The sequence below is a fragment of the Telmatherina bonti genome (genome assembly GCF_933228915.1).
Source record: "Telmatherina bonti genome assembly, chromosome: 17".
Classification (NCBI taxonomy): domain Eukaryota; kingdom Metazoa; phylum Chordata; class Actinopteri; order Atheriniformes; family Telmatherinidae; genus Telmatherina; species Telmatherina bonti.
In genome coordinates this window covers 23,134,060-23,159,199 of record NC_136615.1, presented here as the reverse complement: position 1 = coordinate 23,159,199, position 25,140 = coordinate 23,134,060, and the positions used below count along the sequence as shown (strand labels likewise).

The 25,140-nt window shown below is 39.9% G+C and overlaps 1 protein-coding gene across 2 annotated transcripts in view; it reads right to left on the bottom strand.

Moving 5' to 3' along the window:
* Positions 1-22,898: 22,898 nt before the first annotated feature.
* Positions 22,899-25,140, bottom strand: part of sfswap (splicing factor SWAP) — a 54,189-nt gene continuing 51,947 nt past the window's right edge. For both annotated transcript variants that reach the window (XM_079256162.1, XM_079256163.1), the window contains exon 19: positions 22,899-23,634. In XM_079256162.1, the coding sequence (XP_079112288.1) occupies positions 23,569-23,634 (66 nt within the window). In that variant the 3' untranslated portion in view covers positions 22,899-23,568. The remainder of the gene's footprint in view (positions 23,635-25,140) is intronic.

The following is a 25,140-nucleotide window of genomic DNA, read 5'->3' as shown; positions in this document are numbered from 1 at the left end:
TCCAGAGGCTAAGAAACCACATTTTACACAACTGTGTCTTGAAGCCAGCATTCACATAAGCCAGAGTTTAGGGATTTTTTAGCTGACAATAGGATGAGGTTGATGACGTTTATAAGGTGGATCAACTGGGATGTCGTGATGACATGCCGGATGTCAGCATTTTAGGGAGGGATGGGGAGGATAGATGAAAGAGAAGAAAAGGAGGTGGGATTTGGGGGAAGATTAAGTGATGGGTAAATGGAAGACGGTGAGGGAAGTGGGTGAGGATGGATGGAAAAGGGAGGAAAGAAGAGGAGGCTAAATAATCGATGAGAATGAGACAAAGGGTGAAGTGAACCAAAGTTAACCAATTAACTTCATTCCAGGGCTAATTTTACTCAAGTGTCAGTCCATTATAGGGTAAAAAACATAAAAACACAAATAAAATGGGTTAAAGAAAGTAAGATTTCATGGTATTCAGGGAACAAAAAATGTCTATTATATCAAAACTCACTAATTGGTTGCCATAGGCGAAAAAACAATTCCATGCTTTAACACTAAATCATGTAGAGATAAATCAATTGTTTCTCAATCTAGATCCCCAGGACCACTTTCCTGCATGCTGTAAATATGTTCCTACTCCAACACATATGATTCAGGTTAATGAACTGCCTTATCAAGCTCATTGCACGTCTGGTAATGATCCATTAGTTTCATTCAGGTGTGTGGGCAGTGGGTCCTGAAGACCGAAGCTGAGAAACACTGACCTAGATCAGTATTTCTGAACCCTGGTCCTTGGGGAAAACTGCCTGCATGTCTAAGAGGTGTCCATACTTTAACACACCTTACTCAGATGAATGGCTCATTAGCATGCTTGCATAGAGCTTGATAAGCAGCTCTGATAATCTGCTTCAGGTGTGTGGGAGTGAGTAAGAACTGAAACATGCAGGGTAGTTGTCTCTTAGGACCAGGATTAAGAAATGACACTGAAACAACAGAGTTAAGCAGTAATGAAAATGGCTGTTCCTATGGACATTGGCTGCCAGCTGTGGAGCACAAATGGAGCTAAGCTTAGGTCACATGAATTACGTTGTGATTATGCCATTTTTGCAGTGAAAGATGCTGGTCATGATGGAGTGTTTTTAGTGAGATGTTTGCCACAATCTCTTTCTGTTTTGTAGTTTTCTACCCATTTGGCTTTTTTCAGATCTGTTGACTGAGGCTTTTTTTCCGGGTTGTTTTGCTGTGTTTGTCAGCGTTTTTCTTTTAGACTGATCATTGGAAAATACATAATCTACATTATATCACAGCAGAACATCTCTGAGTGCATCATTTCTAATATATCTGTTTTTTTTTCTCTCTTTCTATCTTGTTGTACAGCGGTACAAAGAGGAACATACTGCGTTATGATGGATCTGTGACTCAGTCTGAAGTTGTAGGTTGGGTAATGAGCCTTTTTCTTTTGAGTTCCACAGCAAAGCTAAACTCTGCCAGTTGCAGTGGGCCTGAAAATATGGCTGGGGAAAGCAGAATGTAATTGCTATCCATCACAACAATCCAGCATTTACTCCTGAGCGCTTCTCTTTTGAAAGCTGCCATAGAGGTGCAGAATTGGTACCATTTCTGGGATGATTTCAGCCTATTAATCTTACTATTTTGGCTTACATGACTCGGTTGGACTGGAGAGAGAAAAAGAGTGATATTATCCTGCTGTGCTTAGTAGGATTTTTGCATTTTTGATGAGGGGGGTGAGTCCTCATGAATAATATACATGAAGCCTTTTTATTTTTTCCCAACACATAAACATTTGGAGAGAACTTCTATATGAAAATAATTACAAAACACACAAAGATATAAATTATTCAGTTTGTTAAGAAAACCCAAAGTTTGCGGTGAATCTAATTAATTTTGGGTTAAAGTTCTAACAATCAACAGGAGATTGATTTAAAATAATGATAATCATACATAGCCAGTGGCGGTGTATGATTACGGCTAATCAGCCAATTTTATGGCAGCGAGTTGATGCTGTTTTCATTTCAACTACAACATTTAAATGGTAGATTCAGGATTTAATGGCAAAAACAAGAAAGCAGTAATCCAACCTGCCTTGTCTCTTTAGTTCAGGCAGGTGGTTATGATATGGAAAATTTTTTCTTGGCACCCTTTGGGTGCTTTGTCAGAATTGTTGCTGAGCCATCCCTGAATGACCACATTTTACCATTTTCTGATGGTTACTACCAACAAGTTTGTGCACGTCATAAATCATCTCCAACTGGTTTTTTTAACGTGACAATGAGTGTACTGTACTCCAGTGGTCTCCATAGTTACCAGATCTCAATCCAATAGAGCACCTTTGGTATGTTGTAGATTGCAAGATTCTCATCAGCCAACAGATCTGCAGGAGCTGTGTGACGTCAACATGTGAATATGCAGCAAAACTGTGAAGGAATGTATTCCACATCTCATGGATTTATTGTTGTGAAGAATTAAATAAGTTCTGGAGGTAAAGGAAGTCTAACATGTTAATAGCAAGGTGAACCCAGTATGATGAGTGAAAAGTGAAACTCAACATGTTGTTGGACATCAAAATAAAATCAAACATAGTTCAGATTTTTTCAACAGGTAGATAAAAAAAAAAAGACCTTGCAAAAGAGCTGGCAAATGTGGCTTGGCAGAGGCCCTCTTGGCTTCCCTGGCTGCTGCCCCTGCCACCCGACCCCAGAGAAGCAGCGGAAGATGGATGGATGGATGGCTGGATGAATGGATGGATGAATGGAATGGATGTTGGGTGAAGCAGTGTATAAACACAGAAGAAGCATTTACAAAGAAATCAAAATAGCAAATTGGGAACACAAGAATTTAATGATCAAATTGGCAAGTGGCTGTAATAAAGGGAGCAACTGTATCACCTGGGCTCCAACAAAATCAAACATCTACTGTTCATGCTGTGTTAAAGTGCTGCGTCGGCCCAAGTTCATACTCCTCCGGGCCCTAAACTTGAACATCCCAGGGTTGACATCAGCATATCAATAGAAGAATGGAACGTGTTCACCAGTTGTTGGGATGTCTTTCACATTGGCTCTGGCATAGGAGATGCCCAGGCCCCTTTGCATCTGTTCCAGTGTGCTGGGCCCAAACTCAGAGATAGCCTATCGAAGGAGAACCACAATGCTGCCTCTGGACCCCTGGCAGACCTGTTAGCTGTCATGCATTCACTTGGAGTCATTCCTGTGGCCACGTGCATCCTGTGCACTGAGCTTCTTCAATTACACCAGGAACATGATAAATCTTTCCGTGCCTTCTCTGCAGGGGTGCGGGGGAAAGCGGAGATCTGCGCCTACAATGCTGCATGTGTATGCGGCAGGGCTGTGGACCATACTGACCATATGATCCATGATGTTTTGGTCAATGGCATCTATAACCCAGACATACACCGCAAAACGCTGGGGATACCCTCTTTTCTGAGGGACCTCGTGGTTGGAACACCAAGCCTCACAGAGTCAGCAATGACTGCTTCAGGGCGGCAGCAGCTGCCACCCATCAGCCTGCAGGCTGCCATGGAATCAGAGCCTATTTCCCAGATTCTGTCATTCCGCTCCAAGGGCCTGCCTGCCCAATGTTGTGGGGGCCAGCACCGGTGCTGTGCTCCGATGGTGCATCCTGGTACCATTAACTCAACTCAACTCATCTTTATTTGTAGAGCACTTTAAAAGCAATCAAGATTGGCCAAAGTGCTGAACACACACACCTAGCCACAGAAAATAATTAAAACACAGGACAATTTAAAATGCATATAATCTGTAAATTAAAAACAAAATATAAAACAATAAGAGCAGAAAATAATAAAATAAAATAATCAGCTTCTCAAACTGATTTAAAAGCCAAAGAGAAAAGATGTGTTTTAAGAGAAGATTTAAAAGCTGGCAATGAGGTGAGGTGGTTTGTCTGATGTTCAAAGGTAGCTCATTCCACAGCTTAGGAGCAACAATGGAAAAACATGGTCACCTCTCGACTTCTTCTTTGTCTTTGAGACAATTAACATGAGTTGATTTGCTGACCAAAGAGAACATGAAGGAACATACAGACAAAGCAGGTCAGACAGATAGGGGGGAGCAAGGCCATGAAGACATTTAAAAACATACAGAAGGTCAGACCCACACCCATCAGGCTTGACCACCACATCTTCTCGAGCGGTGAGTGGAGACACGCCAAGCTGACAGACCACCCGTGTGTGTTGATCTCTATCTTCAATAATGACCTGGTTGAGACAGGAGGCAGCTCCCGCAGCAGGGATTGGGGCTCGAAGGCAATAGTGTTAGCGGTTGCTGACACCGGCACGCAGTCCCTCTCAGAGTTTCTTGTCTGCTGATTTTTGTGTGATGACCTGCACCCTGTCAGTCTAAGCCTGTCGCCCACCAACCGCTCTCCCATTGCTGTTGATGGTGCTTTCTTTGCCGCACTCTCTACAACCCCCGACAGCGGTGTTGTTGCCTCCTGCCATTCTATGGTGTATATTAACAGTTCAGTCCAGTCCATGTACCTCTCCTATGAGTCGTTGCTCTGCTTTGGCCTCCTACCTGGGAACTTTCTGTTGAATGCCAGTGGCAGAGGTTCTGGGGGGGGGGGGTTAACCTGTAATGAGCCACATGAGCCCTTGCCTGTCACTGCCACTCAGTCCACTGTCAGCAGCAGTGATCCCAATGGCCCCCATGATCCTGAGTGCTCATGCCTTCAGCTTTCTGCCCTTCCACCACAGCCTGCAGAGTTGCCCTTCCTATGCACACTGGGTAATAATGGCAGAATGAGGGCTTGGCTGTTGAGGAGATATGCCTCATCTAAATTCAACATGTGGCCCCATCGGAAGCTGCAATGCATGGAAGGGCCACCTATTGAGATTCATATGTACCCAGCAGCCAGATCTGCAGCAACTGTGCCCCTGCACTGGCAGCAAAAAGTACACAAGGACCTCCTTCGGGATGAGGCCTTTGGAGTTATTGAACGTGTGCCTTATGGTGAGTCAGTGACTTGGTGCCATTGTGTGGTGGTCACGGAGAAGCATGACAGTCCCCCCCACCCACAGAACCATGGACCTTTCACCTCTCAGCAAATACTGTCAATGCGAGACTTTTGCCACTGAAGCCCCCTTCCACCTTGCACGTCGCATCCCAAAGAGTACCTGGAAGACCGTCACAGATGCCTGGAATGGCTATCATAGTGTACCCCTGCATGAGTCAGATCGCTACCTTGAGACACCCTTCCCCTGCTGGCAATAAAGCCAGCAGGGGCGATCGCCACATAGCGATCCTGACAGTGTGGAGTCTGCACTCATGGCATCTATCCGTGAAGATGCGCAGGGACTTGGTGTCGTCTCCTGGTCTTACCTAGCATAAGAGACTGCAGCGGGTGCTTCCTTGCCCCTCGTCTGTACCTCATTGAGCATAAAGGTAGGATTGACACCAATGAGCCTTCCCTGGCTGGCCTATCGCCAGTCTGTGAGTCCGTCTACGCACAAGTGTCCTACTGTATAATGACCATGTTGTGGTTCCGCCTTTCCTACGACGCAGGGTCCTTCAGTACCTCCATGCTGCTCACCAGGTGACTTTGCTGATGGAGCGGCGTTTTTTACTGGCCTGGGAAGGATGTGTGGACTCCAACCGCAATGCCTCTTCCACACCTCCCATTCCATCCTTATCACCCTCCACACCATTTGAGGCTGTGTTTGCTGACTTCTTTGACTATGGGGGCTGCCACTACTTGGTCATTGGGGACCGCCTCTCAGGCTGGGTGGAGGTCCTAAGCTCCATGGCGGGCACTGACTTAGGGGCCTCGACTGGCTTGGTTTGCCACCTCCGTACATTTTTGCTACCTGGAGGAACTTTCTAGTGATGGGGGCCCAGAGTTCATCGCCAGCCATACAGAGGACTTCCTCCATTTACGGCATGTCAGACATTGTGTGGCTTTCCACAGTCCAACAGCAGGGTGGAGGTCGCTGTGAAGATGGCTAACCACCTCCAAGTATCCAACAACAGCCCGACTGGCAGTCTTGATCATGACCATTTCCTATGCGTCTTGCTACATCTGCGTAACACACCTGATCCTGACTGCAATCTCTCACCTGCACAGATTATCTTTGGCCCTCCCCTGCATGACTCCCTGGCCCTCGTCAGTAGGCTCAAGAAATTCTCCAACCCACATGTCCGCCTGTTCTGGCGTCAGGCATGGGCGGTGAAGGAGGTGGCCCTCCGGACTCGCATGTCCCATGCCACTGAGTCTCTTGGGCAGCACTCATGGCCACTCTGCCGACTAGCACTCGGGGAGATGGTGTTCCTTCAGAACCTGCAGGGCCCCTGCCTGTACAAGTGGGATAGGTCTGGGGTGGTGGTGGAGTCGCTGGGCTCTGATCAATATCGGACAGGGGTCAACGGGTCGGGTCGCCTGACCTTGCACAATTGCTGCTTCCTCTGTGCCTGTACTCCGGCTACCCACTACGCTAGACAGTAGCAGGTCGCACCATTGCCACTGCCCATTTTGGTGGCCAGGGAGCCCGGGCCTGCTCTTCAGTGCCCTACGAGGTGGTGCCCACTGGGGATGGCCTCTCTTTTTATCCCACCCCCATGGATTTCCCACCAGACCCAGCACCACAGTCGGCGCCTTCGCTGCCCTAACCTGTGCTTCCGACCAGTGTGAGGAGGCCCCCCCAAACGCTATGAACCCGAGACAGGCCGTTGGGTGCTGGCTTGAGTCCGTCAACCTATCGTGGGTTATAGCTTTTCAGACTGAGGGGGATGCAGAGTTCTCCACCGGCCCCTGGGTCTCACTGGAGGCTAGAAAAACATTAGACATGGTTCAGCTAGCAAGGCAAAGATGTGTTAACCTGTTTGGCTTATTTCCTGTAAGTCTGCTTATGTTTTACTACCGCTGCTAAGCTACTTTAAGTTTCTAATGTCATGTATTAGGCATGTCTATATTGAAATTTCATTACTTTATGTTCATACTATTGTACTGTTGCAGGGCTTCCTCATTATTGCCATTAAAGCAATCTGACATTGAGGAGTGTGTTTCTTCGCAAACTTTATTTTAAAACATAACCTAGAAAAAATTAAGTTGAAAACTTCTTTCCATGTGATGTTTGTTTTTGCCTAACTCTTATAGCAAACAGGAAAAGGGCTGCACTGATTTTACAAAGATTCAGGTCCTGTGAAAGTAGACATTATTGTCGCTGCTTCGTTACAGGATCTTTCAAGATTTCTCTGTATGCCTTTCATCATTCAATGCAAAAATAATAACTTCAGCCTGCTTGAAGAATGAATGAGAAGCAGACAGAGGAAGAAAACAGAAACAAAAAGAACAGCGAGACAACAGGTCAGCAAAGTAATATAAATAGTAATAGTAACCGAAGCAGAGCAGAAAGAAAGCACTAAGCAAGTGAAGATTCATGCCAAACTAGTTGTGCTGGGACATCTTAAGAGCCACTTCAGGAAGCTACAAACAAACAAGTTTGCATAAAAACCTTATAAACTGCATGTTTCTTTCATGGAACGTATTTTTTTCAATGTAATATATAATTTCCAGAACCAACTTGTGTTGCATCACACAACCTCAGCTTAAGACAAAGACAGGCAAAAACAGATGTGAAAACTAATTTAAAGCCCAACAATCGGTTCATAGATCTGTCTTTGTTTCAACCTTTTAGTTGAATGTGTTGTGATGGAAATCACAACAAAAATGAGTGTGACAACGCAGCATGCATGAGCTTTGAAAGTGATGTTTGTTTTTATATTGTTATATCATTGTAAATGCAGAGCATAATATTTTTTTTTTTATTTCTGTAAAAAAGACTGAGCTGTAAAACTGTATGAAAATTGCTTTATAAATAAGATCTGATTGATTATTTTATCAGTGACACATAGAAGGCAGAACATGGTAGGAACGAAAAGGACAAAATAACACCAGGCCCTGCCAAAAAATTTGATATGGGAGCCCCAATTCATTCATTCATTCATTCATTCTCTAGACCACTTTATCCAATTTAGGGATGCAGAGAAGCTGAAGTCTATGCCAGCAACTAGGAGGCTAAAGACCGGGTACACCCTGGACAGCTCACCAGTCCATTGCAGAGCCAACTTAAAGTGACCAATTAACCTAACAAGCATGTCTCTTGATGGTGGGCTGAAGCCAAAGTATTTGAACCCCCCTACACATCGAAAGAACATGCAAACTCTGCACAGAAAGGCCACTGTTTGAAACACCTTTCAGCTTGGATCATACACTGTAAATATTACATCCATGTTGGCTTAATAAGAGGGTCTAGCATTCATTTGTGCTTGTCAATATTCCGAGTCACGTATGAGAATGAACTAATTCTCTTAATCTTACCTTCTGTAATAATAATAATATTGATAATAATAATGAGAATAATCTTTTTTAAAGTATGCAAATAGATTTGAGCTTAAGAAAATTATTAGCACTTCCTACTCCATCGTGAGATAAAACTGATTCAGAGCCTCATTTTTTTTATTCCAGCAGTGAAACAAACTGTCAGGCCAAATTTTGATATACTCCTGACACTGACACCGTCTAACAGGTCAGCAGTGCGTTAAATAAAACTGTGCTTCAAGCACAAACCTATGATGCTGTAAAATGCAGTGCAACTTGCTGAATGCAGGGAAGAGCATTAAGGAGAGAAATCCCATTAAGTGGATCACGAATTGGGGAGCACGAATTAGATTATATGCTCTGTTCAGAGGGATCGGGACAGACTTTGAGCCACCAACTACAGAGACTGTGCGAAGGAAAGACCGAGGGCACCCCTGTCCCAGACGAAGACAAAGTGGTCTAATTAAAACCAGTAGCAACAGCCGCAACAGAGGAGGAATTTTAAAGAAGTTCCTGTTTCGCCGCAGAAACAGAGCCTTGTCAGACAGATAGATAGATAGATGGATAGATGGGCGGATAGATAGGTAAAGGAAATGTCTACATTATCCTGCACTCTATTCACCACTGGGACTTCTGCCAGTCAGCTCTTTCTTCTTGAAAAGGGTCTTAATTAGAGCAATGTGTCTCTGTCTGGGTCTGTGGCCGAGTTGCCCCGAGTCCTCACCATAGCTGCTCAAGCTGGCAGTCACACTACATCTGTCAAAGTCATGTCAACCACCCTCCTACCCCACAACCCTTCCTTGATTTATATTGGAGCTGTGAACTATGATTACACTAAAGTGCAGCAGTATTTCCTTGAAATTAAACATCAAATAGCCACGTGCTGGAAAAATCATATGGTACATCAACATCTTGTCAAATCCTATCACGGTTAGCTCGAGGACCGAATCATCAAAACGTCTGGCCATAAAAATTATGAATATAGACGTGAACAGAACCCTTCTTTTTCAACAGCACCATCTTTTCACTCCTGCTGGCCCGTCCTCGCACGTCTTACTGAATTACGATGCGTTCACATCCCGTAGAACAAACAAATCACTCCCCTGCCCTCATGTTTCTCTCTAACTGCTTGCCTGAGTCACTTTGCCCTGCGCACTCTTCCTTTCTGCTTCAGTGTCTTGCTCACATGCACACACACAATCATTCTCTGCCAGGGTGAGTTAATGAAATTGCAAATGCCAGGCCACAATTTAGTCTGGAATCAATCAATGGAGATGTGATGAGCTTGACTTGATTACATATAAATTTTTGATTTAATGTCTGGCTGGGGCTTTGTGGCTATTATAGTCACCACTGATAAGAGTATGAACAGGCAGAGCTGAACAGCAATTCATATGACTTATAGAGTTATTTGTCATTATTGAAGAGTAATTGACACTAATATCTGAGTTTTATTAGTGTTTTTAATACTGTTAGTGTACAAGCTTTTAAATATTTCCTTTTGTTCCAAAATACTGAATTTCTTAATGTCTCAATATCTGCTTTAGTGGTTGTGTGAACAGTCAGAGTTTCTGTTTGTAGTACATCTGTCATAAGGCTCAAAGAAGAGACAGGATTGCAGTAATTGGTTCACTTCTTTGTGATGTACTTTATTCTTTTGGAGCATAAAGTACAAAAAATGTCATGATAAATACTCACCACTAACTTTGTTAGGCGTTCTTTGCTAGCACCAGGTTAGACCCTCTTTTGACTTCAGAATGGCCTTAATTCTTCGAGGCTTAGATTAAACAAGACGGTGGAAATATTCCACACATAATTGCTCCATTTTGACATGATAAAAACCACAACAAGTGTGACGATCAGTTTGTAGACCTCTCCATAAATATATATATAAGTATATATCTAAATCGGGTAATGTAAACATCTTTCTGTACATTTCAGACAGGACGGTTCTGCTTAGCCTTTTCATGCATGAATTAATAAAAAGCAATGCAACCTCTTTTTAAATACAGTATTTTACCTCTACAGACATAGACAATGATACTTTTTTGTTTATGAGTGATATTTGGAATTTATAATGACTTATGATTTATTTTAATGTATTCTATACAATATTTAAAAAATAAAATATAATCATAAATGTATTATGTAAATCTTCTATGAAATGTGGCTGTATCATTGTCTTTTCCTATTTATCACAAAGGGAAACTAGCATAATTACATTATGTTAAATTATATCATATATTTATTTATTCTCCAGTGAGTGGAAACATATTGAATGACTCATTCATGAAAATGCAAGAAAAAAAAGCTTTTAAATAGGTGTCCATTAGTTCCCATGTAAACAGCTTCCCCGAAATCTGATATCAGGATGATTTCAAACCAAATAGGATAAAAGTTTTCATGTAAACATGGCTAATCATGTTCAAGAAACCAGTTTGGGATGATTTGAGCTTTGTGACATGATACATTATCCTGATGGAAGTAACCGTCAGAAGATGGTGAGGGCAGTAAAGGCGTGGTCATCAGTAATACTCCACATCATTCCCCCACTAGCTTGAACCATCGATATCAGGCACTGTTTTTATTCTTTTCTTTTATGTTTTCACATCTAATTCTGACCCTTTCATCTGAATGTTGCTGCTTAAGCAAAACATCATCAGATCCACTCATCAACATTTTTCCAACCTCCTATTGTTCCGTTTTGGTGAGTTTGTGTGAACTGTAACCTCAGCCCCCTTCCCCCATGTTCCCATCAGATAGGAGTGGTGGTGTGGTCTTCTGCTGTAGCCCATCTGTTTGAAGATTCAGCACGTTGTGTGTTAAGAGATGGCACTCTGCATACTTTGGACATAAAAAGTGGTTATTTTAGATCACGTCTCCTCTCATCTCCAACATTTTTATCCAGACAACTGCTGCTCACCACATATTTTCTGTTTTTCAAACCCTTCTCTGTAGTCGATAAATCCCTTTTCTTCTCCACTCCGTTGCTTGTTTTAAATTTCAGCAAGTCATCTTGATGCCTAAACACATTGACTTGCTGCCATATGAGAGGCTTATTAGCTGTTTGTGTGAACAAGTAATTGACCATGTATACCTAATTAAGGAGCCAGCGAGTGTTGTAGTGGAAAATGACTCCTTCTTTATTACATGGTACACATTACTGTTATGCTTCAAGTTACGCTCTCCACCAAAGTCAAAACACTACTTTTAAGATGGCATCTAATAAACTGGATCAGATGGCGTTGTTGGAGCTGCAGGCGTTGCAACAAGCTGGAATTATAGCAGTGATATGTCAGCACAAAGCTGAGTGCCTTCCTGCTTGCAAACTGCAGTGATCACTCTTTTGGAGACATAAATACTTGCAGTTAAACTTGTGGAGTTTGATGGAAATACGTTTAGGTGTGCAAGCTTGTGAAACGCTTCCTGTTGCATTAAATGGAGCTTTTTGTGCGAGTTAACTAAGGAATAGCTGTTTCTTCACATCTGCCCGTCATTCCCTGGTGTTTGGCTTGTTCATCCCTCTATGCTTCATTTCTTTCATTTTCCCACGCTGTCAAACTCTCCTAATTCTTAATTCTGCCGTCACCGCTCTTGTAAGTCGTCACATCCTACTTTTCCAGACAAAAAGTCTGATCCCTTTTCCTTTTTCTCCCCCCTTTTTGTTTAAACTTAAACCTTTCTTCTGTTTTATCATTCTCCCTTCGGCCTGACTTTCACTTTTGACGCCAACTCGACTCCACCCAAGCCCCAAATCTTCCTGATGCTCGAGATGTCTCATCACAAGCCTCTGCCTCATCTGTCTCCAGCATCTTGATGGAATGATATAAGTCCCACTAAATAAGTGAAGAAGTAAATACGTCTGTGAAAGAATAGGAAAACAAATTGTGAAGATGTTAAAAGACTAAATATCAAAAAAGAAAATATGAAAAAATAAATACTGTTGAATTTATTCTGTTTATTTTATTTTTGTGTAATTTTGTTCCACAGGACTTTTGCCAAGCCAGTTAGTTGCTAGTTTTTCCCTGTTTTTATTGCTCAATGATATATTGTATTGCTCATCAACCTATATTTGTGATCACTTGGACTCCGATTGTTTCCCCTTCCTTCATTCATTTCCCTGCACCTCACAATCATCAATAATTTAGCTCAGATTCAGCCAACAGACCACACAAGTTCTGGCCGGCAGGACCGGCTCAGGGCTAGATGTCGATTCGTAAGTAAGTAAATGATTAAACTTTATTTGTTTTCATCGCCACAAAATCACAAAGTAGGAAAGGAAACACATTAGAAAAACACACAATACAAATACAAAACCACAAACACCACTGAGTCTTCCTGGAACTGGTCGTCTAGATAAATGTGTCTTTGCGCCCACCGCTGAGTTTTCCCGAGTTTTAAAGCCAGTTCATGGAACCATCGACAGGTTTTGCCCAGATGATCTTAGGTTTCAAGCCGACCTGTAGGCTCGAATCCACAAGTGGTGATTTGGCCCAAATCAGGGCCACATCTGGCCTAGACATGCTTTGAATCTGTTCCCGCCTACTGAAGCCTGCACTCGGCGGAGCTGCTGTCTGGAAGCCCAATCGGCAAATAAAAATCCAATAAATATGTTCTTTGTACATCAGTATTTTTTTTCTCTCTTCTTCCCATCAATTTCTCCTGATGGAAGTCTACGTGCAAGTCTTTTGCGTTATGCAGGAGACACTGTTAAATGAGTGCAGGTTAAACTTATTTTTATCCTCTGACACTCTTGTGACCAGCTTAGTGAAAGAGACAATATCTCCATCTTGGCGAAATTAAACTGAAGTTTCGAGCTTTGACCACGGCAGAGCCATTTGACCTGAGACTGAATGTTGATTTCACACTTTTCAAGTGAAGACAAAAGTCAGATGATGGTGAATGCAGTACTTTCTTCTTCTCTTTGTGTAAGCGGAAAGGGGATTTTCAAGTGAATGTTTTAGCTGCAGCCACAGCTCTTAATTCTGAGGATTAAAAAGAGCTAAAATCTCCTGTAAAAAGGAGATTGTAAGCTTATTCATCCTTTCTAGAAATCTTTTGCTAACACCACCAAATAAAAACAGAATAACTACAACTGCCTGAGCTGCCAAATATGATGCTTAACACACAAGCCGGGCAAAATGGGTCTACAATATCAGCGACTTTTTTCCCCGTCTCCTTTTGGCATCAGGAATATTTGCCAAAAGAGCTGAATGTTACACAAACTACACACATGCTTAGAAGGACCATAAGACTATCTGCTTTGGTAATAAAAGGATACAGGCTCATCCCTCGCATAAATCTGCCTCGCTGGACTCTTTTTGATTCATACTTATCTATTCCTTAGAGGTAGCGCACAATTACCACTTGAAAAATGCAGCGTAAGGCATCACTTGGCTGTCTTATCAAAGCCAGTGCAGCTGTGCAGACAGATAAAGGGCACAAATGATAAAGGAAGTGTCCTTTCACACACACTGGATTGGCCAGATGAACCGCTTGCTGAATTTTCAACCTATGTGTCATACAGTATCAACGTAAGGCACTTGTTGATAGGAATAAGGAATGCCAAAAAAAAAAAAAAAAAATCTGGTTTCTTTTATTCATCAATGGTTTCCAGTCCAAAAGTTAGTGCAGTCATACGTCAATAGGTGCATTCATTTTTACAACATTATCACATGCAAAACATGTCATGGTTTGTCAGCCGTGTTGTAGGAAATAAATCAAACCGTCACATTTTGGATGTTGAGGAAAAGATTATATTTGTTTTCATACCCCCATAGCTGAGATCTGCTTTGAATACATCTGCAGGAGGATTTAAAATAATCCAATAACTGGCATGCAAGCTTATTATGTGCTGGCAATGCCCTTTAAACACATGTAGGGATGTTTTCGTGTCTTTTCAGGAATTTTGAAGAATTTTTTTTTGTTGTTCTTATTAGTATATTATAATAATATTATATTGATATTATATGATTTATTAAAAATCATTATCACCCACCAATGTGACAAATACCGTTTTACATTATTTTAGGAAGGTATAAATGAAAACTGGGAGGTCAGTTTGACAGGTGTTGGATGACATAAATCATTTACCATAAATGTTGTTACATGACACTCATACTGCACATCTTTTGGCTGCATGCTTTTTTTTTTTTTTTTTTTTTTTTAATTTGCTTGATGTTGTTAATATACAACTGTTCATATACAGGCGTTTATATATAGTTGAATGAAAAGTCAAACTTGAACACAGGAAGTCGCATTTAGTAAAAAAACAAAGAAATGTGGATTGTTTGCTCTCATGTGTGCAAATGCAAACACAAAGTTAAGGAAACTTAGAATATCCAGAGTGGCACATTTTGCAGATGGCAGCTCCAAAGACATTTATTATCATAAAGTCCATCCTAACCTGAGGGGTTAGGATGGACTTTATAGTTAATTGTTCTTTTTTTTCCCACTTCAACATCTGTTAAAATAATCCAAAATGTTGCACAGACATGTTTTTTCTTGATACCGTTGTTAAAATCTACTCAGCTAAAATAATTCCAAATGTGTTCAGAGCAAAAATGACTTTGTTCTTTGCTAAAATAAAGGAAAATAGAGAAACATGTGTTGTTATTTGGCATTTCCATGAAAGCTAATAAAAACTATTAAAAGAAGCATACATGATTGAATGTAAAAAAAATTTGCATTGTTGATCTAGATTAATTTAACCCCCACCCTCAAAAATTGCAATTGAGCAACCTGATTGGCTGCTGAGTATAGGAATCTATCAGCCACACTGGGGGAGCGATTGAAAAAGTAAATTTAGATCCCTAGTTGTAACAGAATAACTTGTGATAATTTAGATGTTTTAATATGTATGCAAGTAGTGCTGTATCACATATAGCAAAATAAAAAAAACGTTCAGTTCTGCTTGAATTTGAAACAAGTGTGAAGAATCTGGCTGCACCGTGATCAGTGGTGTGAATAAATGTTGATTTATTTAAATAACTGGTAAAAACCCATGTGAAACTCTTTACATCCGTTTTCAGTGCATAAATGTTGGCTTTTACTGCTGCATGTCTTCCTGCACTTTTATACGCTTCCAGAAAACGTTTTACAATACTCGCTTATAAACGGCAAACACAGACCACTTCAGGAGTTCAGAGGACCGGTGAAGGACAGTCATTATGTTCACGGCTAACGTTGGGACTGCTGGGACTACTGAAAATAACTGACAGCTTTTGTGAATTTATAGTGGTTACGTTTGTTTGTAAGTTAAAAAAAACAAAAAAACTTTTGTGTGACTCTGAGTCCCTTTGTTCTGAAGCTTATTGACTTGTGGTGGGAAGAAAAATCCCTCCATCCACCCCCTGCAGTCAACATGCTGCAGACTGTGTTTGTTTAAACAACTGTAGTCAAGTCAAAGTCATTTATGAAGCACATTTGAAAGCAACCTCAGCTCAGCAAAGTTCTGTACAAAACAAAGCAGATAAAACTCTTAAAACACAATTACAATAAAATAAAATTAACCAATATTTATAACAATACAAAATACACAATTAAAAAAAATTAGTAAACTACATAAAACACATATATGAACACAACACATTAAAAGCTAAATGAAAACTCTTAAGTTGCAGAGTAGAGCTGAATATTTAAGTGTCCTCTTACTTCTTTAAGATAAGACAGTGCTCTATCTCTAGATTTTAGATAATTGTTTAAAAACATAAAAGTCAAATTCTGCTTCTTGATTGAATTCATGGTTTTAATTTTCTTACAATTAATTTCCATTTCCAAAGAATTTACGTGCAAGTGTTGGTGTTCAACAGGCACTGACGGATTTAATTAAAGTTGGCTTATTAAAGTTTCATTTGCAGAGGAAGAGCTTTCCATGTCATAATATCAGTTTCAATGCCATGAATTTAGAGACAAGTGTTCCTGACATCACGTGATACTAATGTGATAGAAAGTTGTGGCTTCCATCACTCAGTATACCGCTGCACTGGCGGGCATGAGGAAGGGCTTCCAGCCAGCAGAGAACCACGAAGCTTCTGCTTCAGTGTCAGGAGGGCAACACAAAAGAGGAAATCTTAAAAAAGAATGATAAAGTGAATGTGAAGATAAAAAGGAAAATGAATAAAAGAACAAAAATGATCTGAAAATAAGAATTATTTAAAAAAAAAAAAAAAAAAGGTACTGAATAAAAGAACTCCAACTATAATTCCAAAAGTCCAGTTCAATCATTTTGTTAATAACAGACCTCAGTGATTAAAGATTGCTTTTCTGAAGTGAAGCTACAGTAATTCAGTGAATTATTTTCATTTGATTAGGTCCTCAAAGATTTAAACACTCTAGCAATCACAGATTTACAGATAAAGTCAAGCAGAAACTGTGGCTGTAGTTAAGTTTTTTTTTTTTGTTTTTTTTTTGCTTGTTGTGATCTGCCACATCTGTTTGAGCATAACCTATGTGAGTGTAGCCAAATGCCCAAAAATACTCAGAAATATTCAAACGAATGAAAAAACAAACAAAAAAAAACCATGATGAAAAAGCCATAACAGTAAAACATGCCAGATGCTACTTGCCCTCTTGTTAAATGAATTTACATGAATCTCAGTTATTACAACTGTGCTGGAATACCTTGAAAGTTGGGTTTGCAACAAATTGTGGGGCAAAATAATCCCTTTCCGTTAATAAAGTCTGGTCCAAAGTCTCTTATCTGATAGACGGCAGTAAAAGAAGTGTTGTAGATCCTTTGGCATGAAACATTTCAACCAGCTCTCATCATGGCTGCTACTTCGATCCTTTAATGCCACTATTCTACAATTCAGCACTGGTAATGGTAGCTCACAGGTACAACAAAAGAGCAACTGGTGGAACCAGTGACATGACACCGAAAGTGTGTATATATATATATATATATATATATATATATATATATATATATATATATATATATTTTTTTTTTTTTTTTTTTTTTTTCTTTTCTTTAATTTAAGGTTTTAATTTTTTCAGCATGAGGTGTTTTCTCTGTCTCCTTTCTGTTCTTTGTCTACTGTCTTACTTTTCTTTTCATTCTATTCTCTTTTTAGGCTGTCTCTGTCCTCTCTGGTCAGGCCCGGCAATACTATTTATACATAATATATATAATATATAATACAAACTCTTTAAAACAAAAGCTTATTCAAAATAAACAGAAAAATGAAAGAAGAACCTAGAATAGAATATCAAGGAAGTTATTATACCTGTAAAGCTCCTCTTGGTAAAGCAAATTTGTCCCGCAGAGCACAGCACCCAGACCATCACTCTGTTTACCTTAATGCTGGACAAGACAAGGTTAAAAAAAAAAAAAAAAAAGAAAGAAATGTGGGCTTGCTTACAGCTGGAGGATTCTTCTTCCTCATTTGGATTTAGCCAGTCTTGCTACTGATCCTTGTCATAAAGGTTTTAGGATCTGTTACATGAAAAATAATAAATACAGCAAGGACAAAATTTTAAATGCATAAAAATGACCTTTTAATAAATAAAAATATGCCAGCACAATTAATTTACATTCATTAAGCTGTATTAAGTGAAAGGTTTAAAAGTGAACAGTTCCCTTCAGCTAGCAGAAGGCAGTAAACACGGTCCATTTGATTGGCGTCAGGATTATGATGGAGGGCCCTTGGCAAATTTTCTCCACTTTAGATGGTTCCTGGATTTAAAAGTTTGAGAAGCACTGCTTTAGGGTTATTTTATAGAATGAGGAGCTCCACTAAGCTGAAGAAAAGGAGAAAAAAATCCTATGGAACACTATGTGTCTTGTCAACTCCATGGTGTCCACAATACAAAGTTCCCCTGCAGCAAGATTTATGAGTTAAATCACTGACTTCTTCTCCTGGACAGAGAAGTTGATTGACAAGCAATTTTATAAAATGGGGGAAAGGCAAAAGGAATACAGATTGCTGGAGCCTGTCCCAGTTGCCAGTTGCCATGGGCAGGTTCCCAGACCGTCACTGGGTGAAAACACAGACAACACATGTAGCCCAGTTTTAAAGCATCAAGTAACCTAAAATGTATGTTTTTGGCCTAATTTGGAAACCTCAAGCTCGCAGTGCCTTTCACTGTGCTCTAAATGTATTTCTAAAAATTCATAATGCAGGCTTCATCACATGTCTCAGTCTTCTGTTTCAGAACCGTGTTGAATCACGTTGCCCCTGTTAAAGAGATGAAAGTTAAATTAAGATAAATAATTAAGTAGAAGATTGGTGAGAACAGCCAAAGAATATTCGAAGGTTTTAGTTGAATAATATAATGCAATAAAAACAAAGCATCTATCTGATATTATTGACAAGTTTTGATGAAAGGCTACAATGTCATAATATAAGGTGGTGAATGCTGATTGGAGGAACACCCTGTGGAATTTTGCATCTGGCATGAGGACATGCTGGGGTGGGCCGGAGTTTCCCTGCTGTAACACATTCTGATACCTATAAGACCTAATAAGCCGACTTGCTCTGAAATGAACGTCAAATTGCACAAGTTTGCTAATCACACACTGATTTTAATCAGGGATGTTGCAGCAGGGAAACTACTAACACTTGCAGGACTGCAGCTCTAGAGGACCGGTGTTGCCCACTCAGGATCACATCTGGTCACACCACCAGAAAAAAAAAAAAAAAAAAAAAAAAGACTCTGAGATGTTCACCCAGGATTAAAATTCTTCAGAAATCAACTGATGGCATATTTAATAAACAAAAACAATCCACAAAGCCACAAACTGCAGGGCCCAGACTGTCAGATTATCACCAAACTACTCCGAACATCTTCATGTGTTCTTCACTCATGCACTGCTGAGTCTAAAGTTTACACATGCACATAATATTACATTCGATTCATGTTTTTATTCTTTCATATACCATTGCTGTAATGCCGGCTTTGCTGCGCCACAGATAAAAAAAAGACCTTTTGTATGAATTTTCTACAAACTTAAATGGCAAGTACAGCAACACAATGTTCATTGTAGTGAACTACATTAATCCAATGAAAAGTTTGCTCAATATAAAGTTTCTTAGTTTCCATTATTTATTACATGAAAACACAAGGAAAAGTAGTTCTAACCACATAGATAAGACCTGCTCCAATAAGGCAGAAACCAGTCCAACCCAATTTTACACTCTGTCAGGCACACTATGGACAACACAGCGCTAAAGTCAGCTTGAATAGACTTAAACTGTGCCAGCTTTGCTTCTCAGGCTTTAATAGGACCAACAGGGCAGTATGTATGAAAACTATGTGATAGTATAATTCTCTGATAAATTTGTAAACAAAAGGTCCTTCATGATACATATTTAAAATGCATCATGGCAGCACTAAAAACAGACATAAATGCGTCATATTTTACGTAGCACTGCAGCTATTATCTGCATTACGTCCACAGCAACAGATCCGTGGCTGTTTATATGTGACATTCTGCTATTTATTATGTTGCATTTATGTTTAATCAAGTCATCGAAACAGGACACAAACCAAAACATTTGTTTGTTTGGTTAGTTTCTTTTTTTTTTTTTTTTTTTATAATATAACTTGCCACTTGACAGCAGATCAAATACTGAGGAGAAAACAAAGCAGAAAACACAAAACATCCAAAGAAATGTTTATGTTTGCCAGAAGGGAACATTCAGAAACTCTCACAACCTGAGGTTTAAAGTAGCTTCCTGGCCCGACTCCTGAAGAGTTTCCCTGATGGCGAGGGGTGGGATTGACTACCGCTGCAGTGACAAGAGGCCTGAAGTAGCAATTGTGATGCTGAAAAAGTACAAAGGATGTTTATTTCACTGACACTGAAGAAGAAGTTTGTTGTGCGGGTGCAATCATGTCATTGAGTAGTTTTTGTGTGTTCATACCAATCATTTAAGCTCTGAATATGCCCATATAAATCTAACAACACTGCTATGCCGACGATCCCCACCTCTACCCTACAGATAGTTTGATCCTGCCGTGGTATTACAATGGTCAGCTACAATCAGAAGCAGTGCAGTACGAGCACATAGCGCAAAAAGAACCTTTTCAGCAGCTGCTTATCTGTGTTGGGATTGATTTAGACATTTTATTGATTACTTGTATGACTTAGCGTGACCTAGAAAGGGGTTATCAGGCTGAGCGTCTAATCCGGTGAGCTGGCACTCTGCTATAATACTGAGATAATCAAGCTGGAGGTAACTAACAATTTCTGTACCTTGGTTTAACTACCCACTAAGTCACAAGTGCCATCTCAGCCCTGACGGGGACCTAGAGGATATCAGCCAATCAACCGCTAAGGTTCCAGGGTTTATGAGCAACGCTGCTGTGACAGTAACTTCACACAATCAGTGGAGGTGAAGGCTTGAGGGCAGTAAACATAATATCCTCTGTCACCTCTGTGGATCACAAATAAAAGAAAAGAAAGAATTAGCAACTATATTTTCAAACCTGTGTAACAGTAAACAAACACTGTAAAAGAGTGGCTTGTTGACCAATCAGAACCAAACAGAGACGGGGGAAAAATTGTTCCAATTCAATTCAAACTTGTGACCTTAGAAGCAACCTGGTAGTGAGCAATGAAGCCTCACATCATCATGCTTTCACTGCTTTACTTTACATATTTAATACTTTAAATGTCTTTTTAATGTCATATACAGTCCTGTGTGAAACTTTAGTTAGATAAATATATAGAATGTATTCGCAGCGGTGTGTGAACTGCCAAAAAACACTTAGTTTATGCATAGAACAAGTCAAAGATGTAACTCAGGTTTAGATTTTATCTCTACGACGAATAGCAAACAGTGATTTGTATCATAGGCTGAGTTTCCAAAGAAATATACACATAAAAATATGTAAAAAAAAAAAAAAAAAAAAAAAAAAAAAAGAGAGGAATGTGTACATAGAATTCACATCCTGAGTAAATCATGAAATATTTGTACCAGAAATTCTCTATTCAGATCTTAATACAAGGTTAGTGATCAGTAGAACGCCTTTTCTTGTGTCACCCTCCTCTTCATCAAAGGCAAGATGGAGAAATAATTGGGCCTTGCATTTTCTCCTTCTCGGTTTGTTTAGAGTTTGAACTTGTGCACAGTTCTCCATCAGAGACTGGCCACTGCATGAAACAAGCTTTCTTCAGTTGTGAGTTCATCTAAAACTGAGTAATATCTCCCAAAACCCTGGAAGATGAACTACAAATGTTTTCTTTTTAAAGTGGAAGCATAATTTATGATAGCCCTGCAAAATGCTGCAGAAGACGAGCACAGGTCCTGTTTAGTATGTGCCTCAAGCCATTAGCCTGCAACCCTTTGTGCGCAGATCAAGCACACACTCTAAATTCTGACAGTGAGCTAATCCTTCTTTGCCCTGTCACAAATGTTCACTTTACCCTAATTTTGGACAAATTTTTACAAACTATGAGCAAAGTTTTGACCTAAAAACTGCATTTTACTGCTGTAAGACGTCACAAGTTGAATGGACATCCGGTTTGTCTACCGTTAGATGATATGAAAGCTTAAAATAACTTTTCCAAATAAAGTCAGCTGCTCATCAGTACTGCTTCAAGCTGCTTTCAGGCTCCAGCATGCAACATTCAGGGGAGATACAAAATTACCATAATATGCAGGGCTATGTTGCCTCGCTTCTGTTGCAGAATTTATAAAGTAGGTTATAGGGAACTTTTTATTTTGTCGGGTTTATTGGACTTGGTGGAGTTTCAGACTTGAATAATAATGTATAAATCGAAGTATAAATATTTACCTGAACATTTACAGAACGTGTGTGAATTAGATGATCTGGTGATGCTGGTTGGATATTAAACACGTTTACTCTGTTAGGTATGAAACAAATGTGTATTTTTTTGTCACAGGAGTTTGATTGTGAATTTTTTTTTTTTTTTAAATAACTTAAAGTTATGAAGGTAATTTTTAGTTTAGGAAAACATTGAAAAAAGAAATAGAGCTCTAATGTACTGGAAGACAAATGTAAAAGATAAATTATGTTAATTCCTTCTCTTTTTTCATGTATGTGGTATTTATGTAACTTGTGGGACCGAATGGAAAGGTGTGTATAAATTGGGAGCGTTATAAGCTTACCTCCTTCCTGCCTCTTTTTTTTTTTTAATTTAATTTCTAAAAGAAATTAAATTAATCAGTCTAATTAACATATTTATGTAACCCATGGATAAAACAGACTAGTAAATAAAAAAGTTTGAAGACATTAACATGCTAATGCGTTTTTGTCTTCTGAGCACCTCAGGACTGAAAAGATTAACTCAGTTTGACTTCCTTTTTGGTTACAAATATGTAACAAGCCACATTTTAGCAGGTTGTCTAATTACCTTCAGAACCAGGTGAATTTTTATAACCTTAATGTGTAAAATTTCTTTTTTGACCCAATGTTGTTTTCAGCTGACGTAATTACTCGTCTTTTTTTTTTCTCCAATAAGTGAAGAAATTTTAACTTATGCATTTGTCCATTTGCAATGAAACTTAGGATTTTTCTTTTATTTAAAGAAAGAAAAAAAGCCAAGTTATTCATAACTGAAACTTTATTGACAGTTCAGATTACAAAGTTGTTCTCCAATAAATTCATGACAGTAGAAACCAGGAACAGAAATAGAAGGCCAGACACAACAGCTGAGGGGCAGAGTAAAAAATTAAAAGCACTGTTCCGGTAAAAGAGCGAAGCGCTGGAGAGGAAACAGAGCTGTGAAAGGAAACGAGGAGGAAAACAGCAGCAGAGATGAGTAGATACGAGACGGTAAAATAAAATGATCAAAACATAAACCTTCATAGAAGGAGATAATACACACAACAGCTTCAGTTAACGCTGCATAAATGCTGACATCATCTAGAAGTTTAGTTTCAAACAAAATGCAAACTAAACTTCATTTTGCCACCGTTTGATTTTTGATTCACAAAAAAACAAAAAAAAAACAAAAAACAAAAAAAAAAAAAACTTGGACCAGCTAATGAGCAATTTTCTCAGACTGGGTGTGAAACGCAGCACTTACACCCCTCTCCAGCTTCAGCTTACTTCCCTCTCACAACACTGCAGTAGACATAATATAGCCAAACTGAGCGTGCCCATGCTAAAATAACGTAAAAATAAATGGAAAAAACACTGAAACAGATGTGGGTCTGTTAAATCTCCGGGAGATCACAGTATGAAGCGTGGTGGTCTTTGATAGGCCAAAGTTGTGGTGGCTACTAGAGAGCCGTGCCCTCTTTAGGAACTGGGAGGCTGGAAGGTCTTTGAGGAGGCGAGCATGGCTCGCACTTTGGCCATCAGGTCCTGAAAAAGAAGCAGGGGAGAGCAAAAGTAGAAAAGTGAGTTTTAATGAAACACAGATTGCTACTCCCACATGTCACTGGACCACTAAAAGTCAACTTGAAGCCTGACCCAACCCAGCTGGCCCCGTGAAGCAGTCACAGGTGCCAGGGAACCGGCAAACACAGCTGCTGGACATCTGTGGGTAACATAACCCCTCTAAGTGGGGTTCTGCTGAAACCAGTCATGATAATGTCATATCTTCCAGTTCCTCATTAAATGATCCCAAACTAGAAAAACACTCAGAGATCACAGACATCTGCAAGCAGCTCATTTCTACCCATATTATTATTTCCACCATGTTCTCCATCTACATTCATTTTATATGGATGCACTACTAGTAACTGCTAACGAATCCACAGTATCTTGTCTATTTTGTGGCGTTTGTTGCATGTTTGTATCTTAATGCGTTATCTAGCAGCGTTCCAAAGATCCTCCACGTCTTTGTGTTGTGCATCGTAGTTTCCAGAATTTTGCCAGATGCAACTGGCCAAGCACCCATTATTGTGTAGTTTCATGCACACACTGAAAATGCTCCTATGTCACAATGAGAAAGAATTCTCTCCAAAACTTCCTGATCCAGGCAGTGATCCCAATCCTAAAACTAAAATCCATGAAAAAAAACCACCCAGTACTTTTTGCATAAATCTATTAACGGAAGAACTGACAGACAGATAAACACCAGCAAAAACACGACCTCGGCCGAGGAGGTAATAAGCAGCTGTATCGATGCGTATACAAACTATCCATCACCCTCGCTTGATATAAATAATAAAAAGACGTGCAGCCGATGTGGTAACGCATTCCTTTTCTCTTTGCAGCTCCTTAATGAATATTAATTCTAGGTATAATTAATCAAACTACTTCCTGAGGCATGAAAGCGCTGCTAGTGCTGCTGCTCCCACTGGGAATCAACAGAGCAGCTTGCGGTTGCCTTAAGCTCGCCAATTTGTTTTAGCTGTGTTTCGCCAGTGGCTTGCAAGAATGAGCGCAGCTCTTAAAAGAAGGAAAATGTCCACCAGTGCAGCAGCGCAGAAGAGGCCGTGACAAAACCACGTCGGCTCGGCAATATGTGAAGCAGGCTTAAACTTCAGTGGCAGCGCAGTTGAATCCGTCTCAAAGCAAAGGACAAGGATTAAAAAGTCCTTCTCAACCCCATGCATATTTACACGTTCCTAATATTTACATACGACTGCGTCGGCAACAGGTGTGATGAAAATAAAATAAAAAAAAAAAAAAACATTTGCAGAAAGCTACAGCGGTTAAAAGTGCAAAAGATAAGCAAAGAAACAAAAAGTTGTACAAGGTGGTTTTGGAGAACAGTATTAATGTTTGCTTTACTTCCCCTCCACTCTCTTTTCAGGTAGACTTTTCAAATCTGCTGACCGACCGACCGGCCGATGCTTGCATTGCAGAAAAGGAAGTGTTCATTTGCATCGCATCCCGTGAGGGATTTCTACATACTTGGAC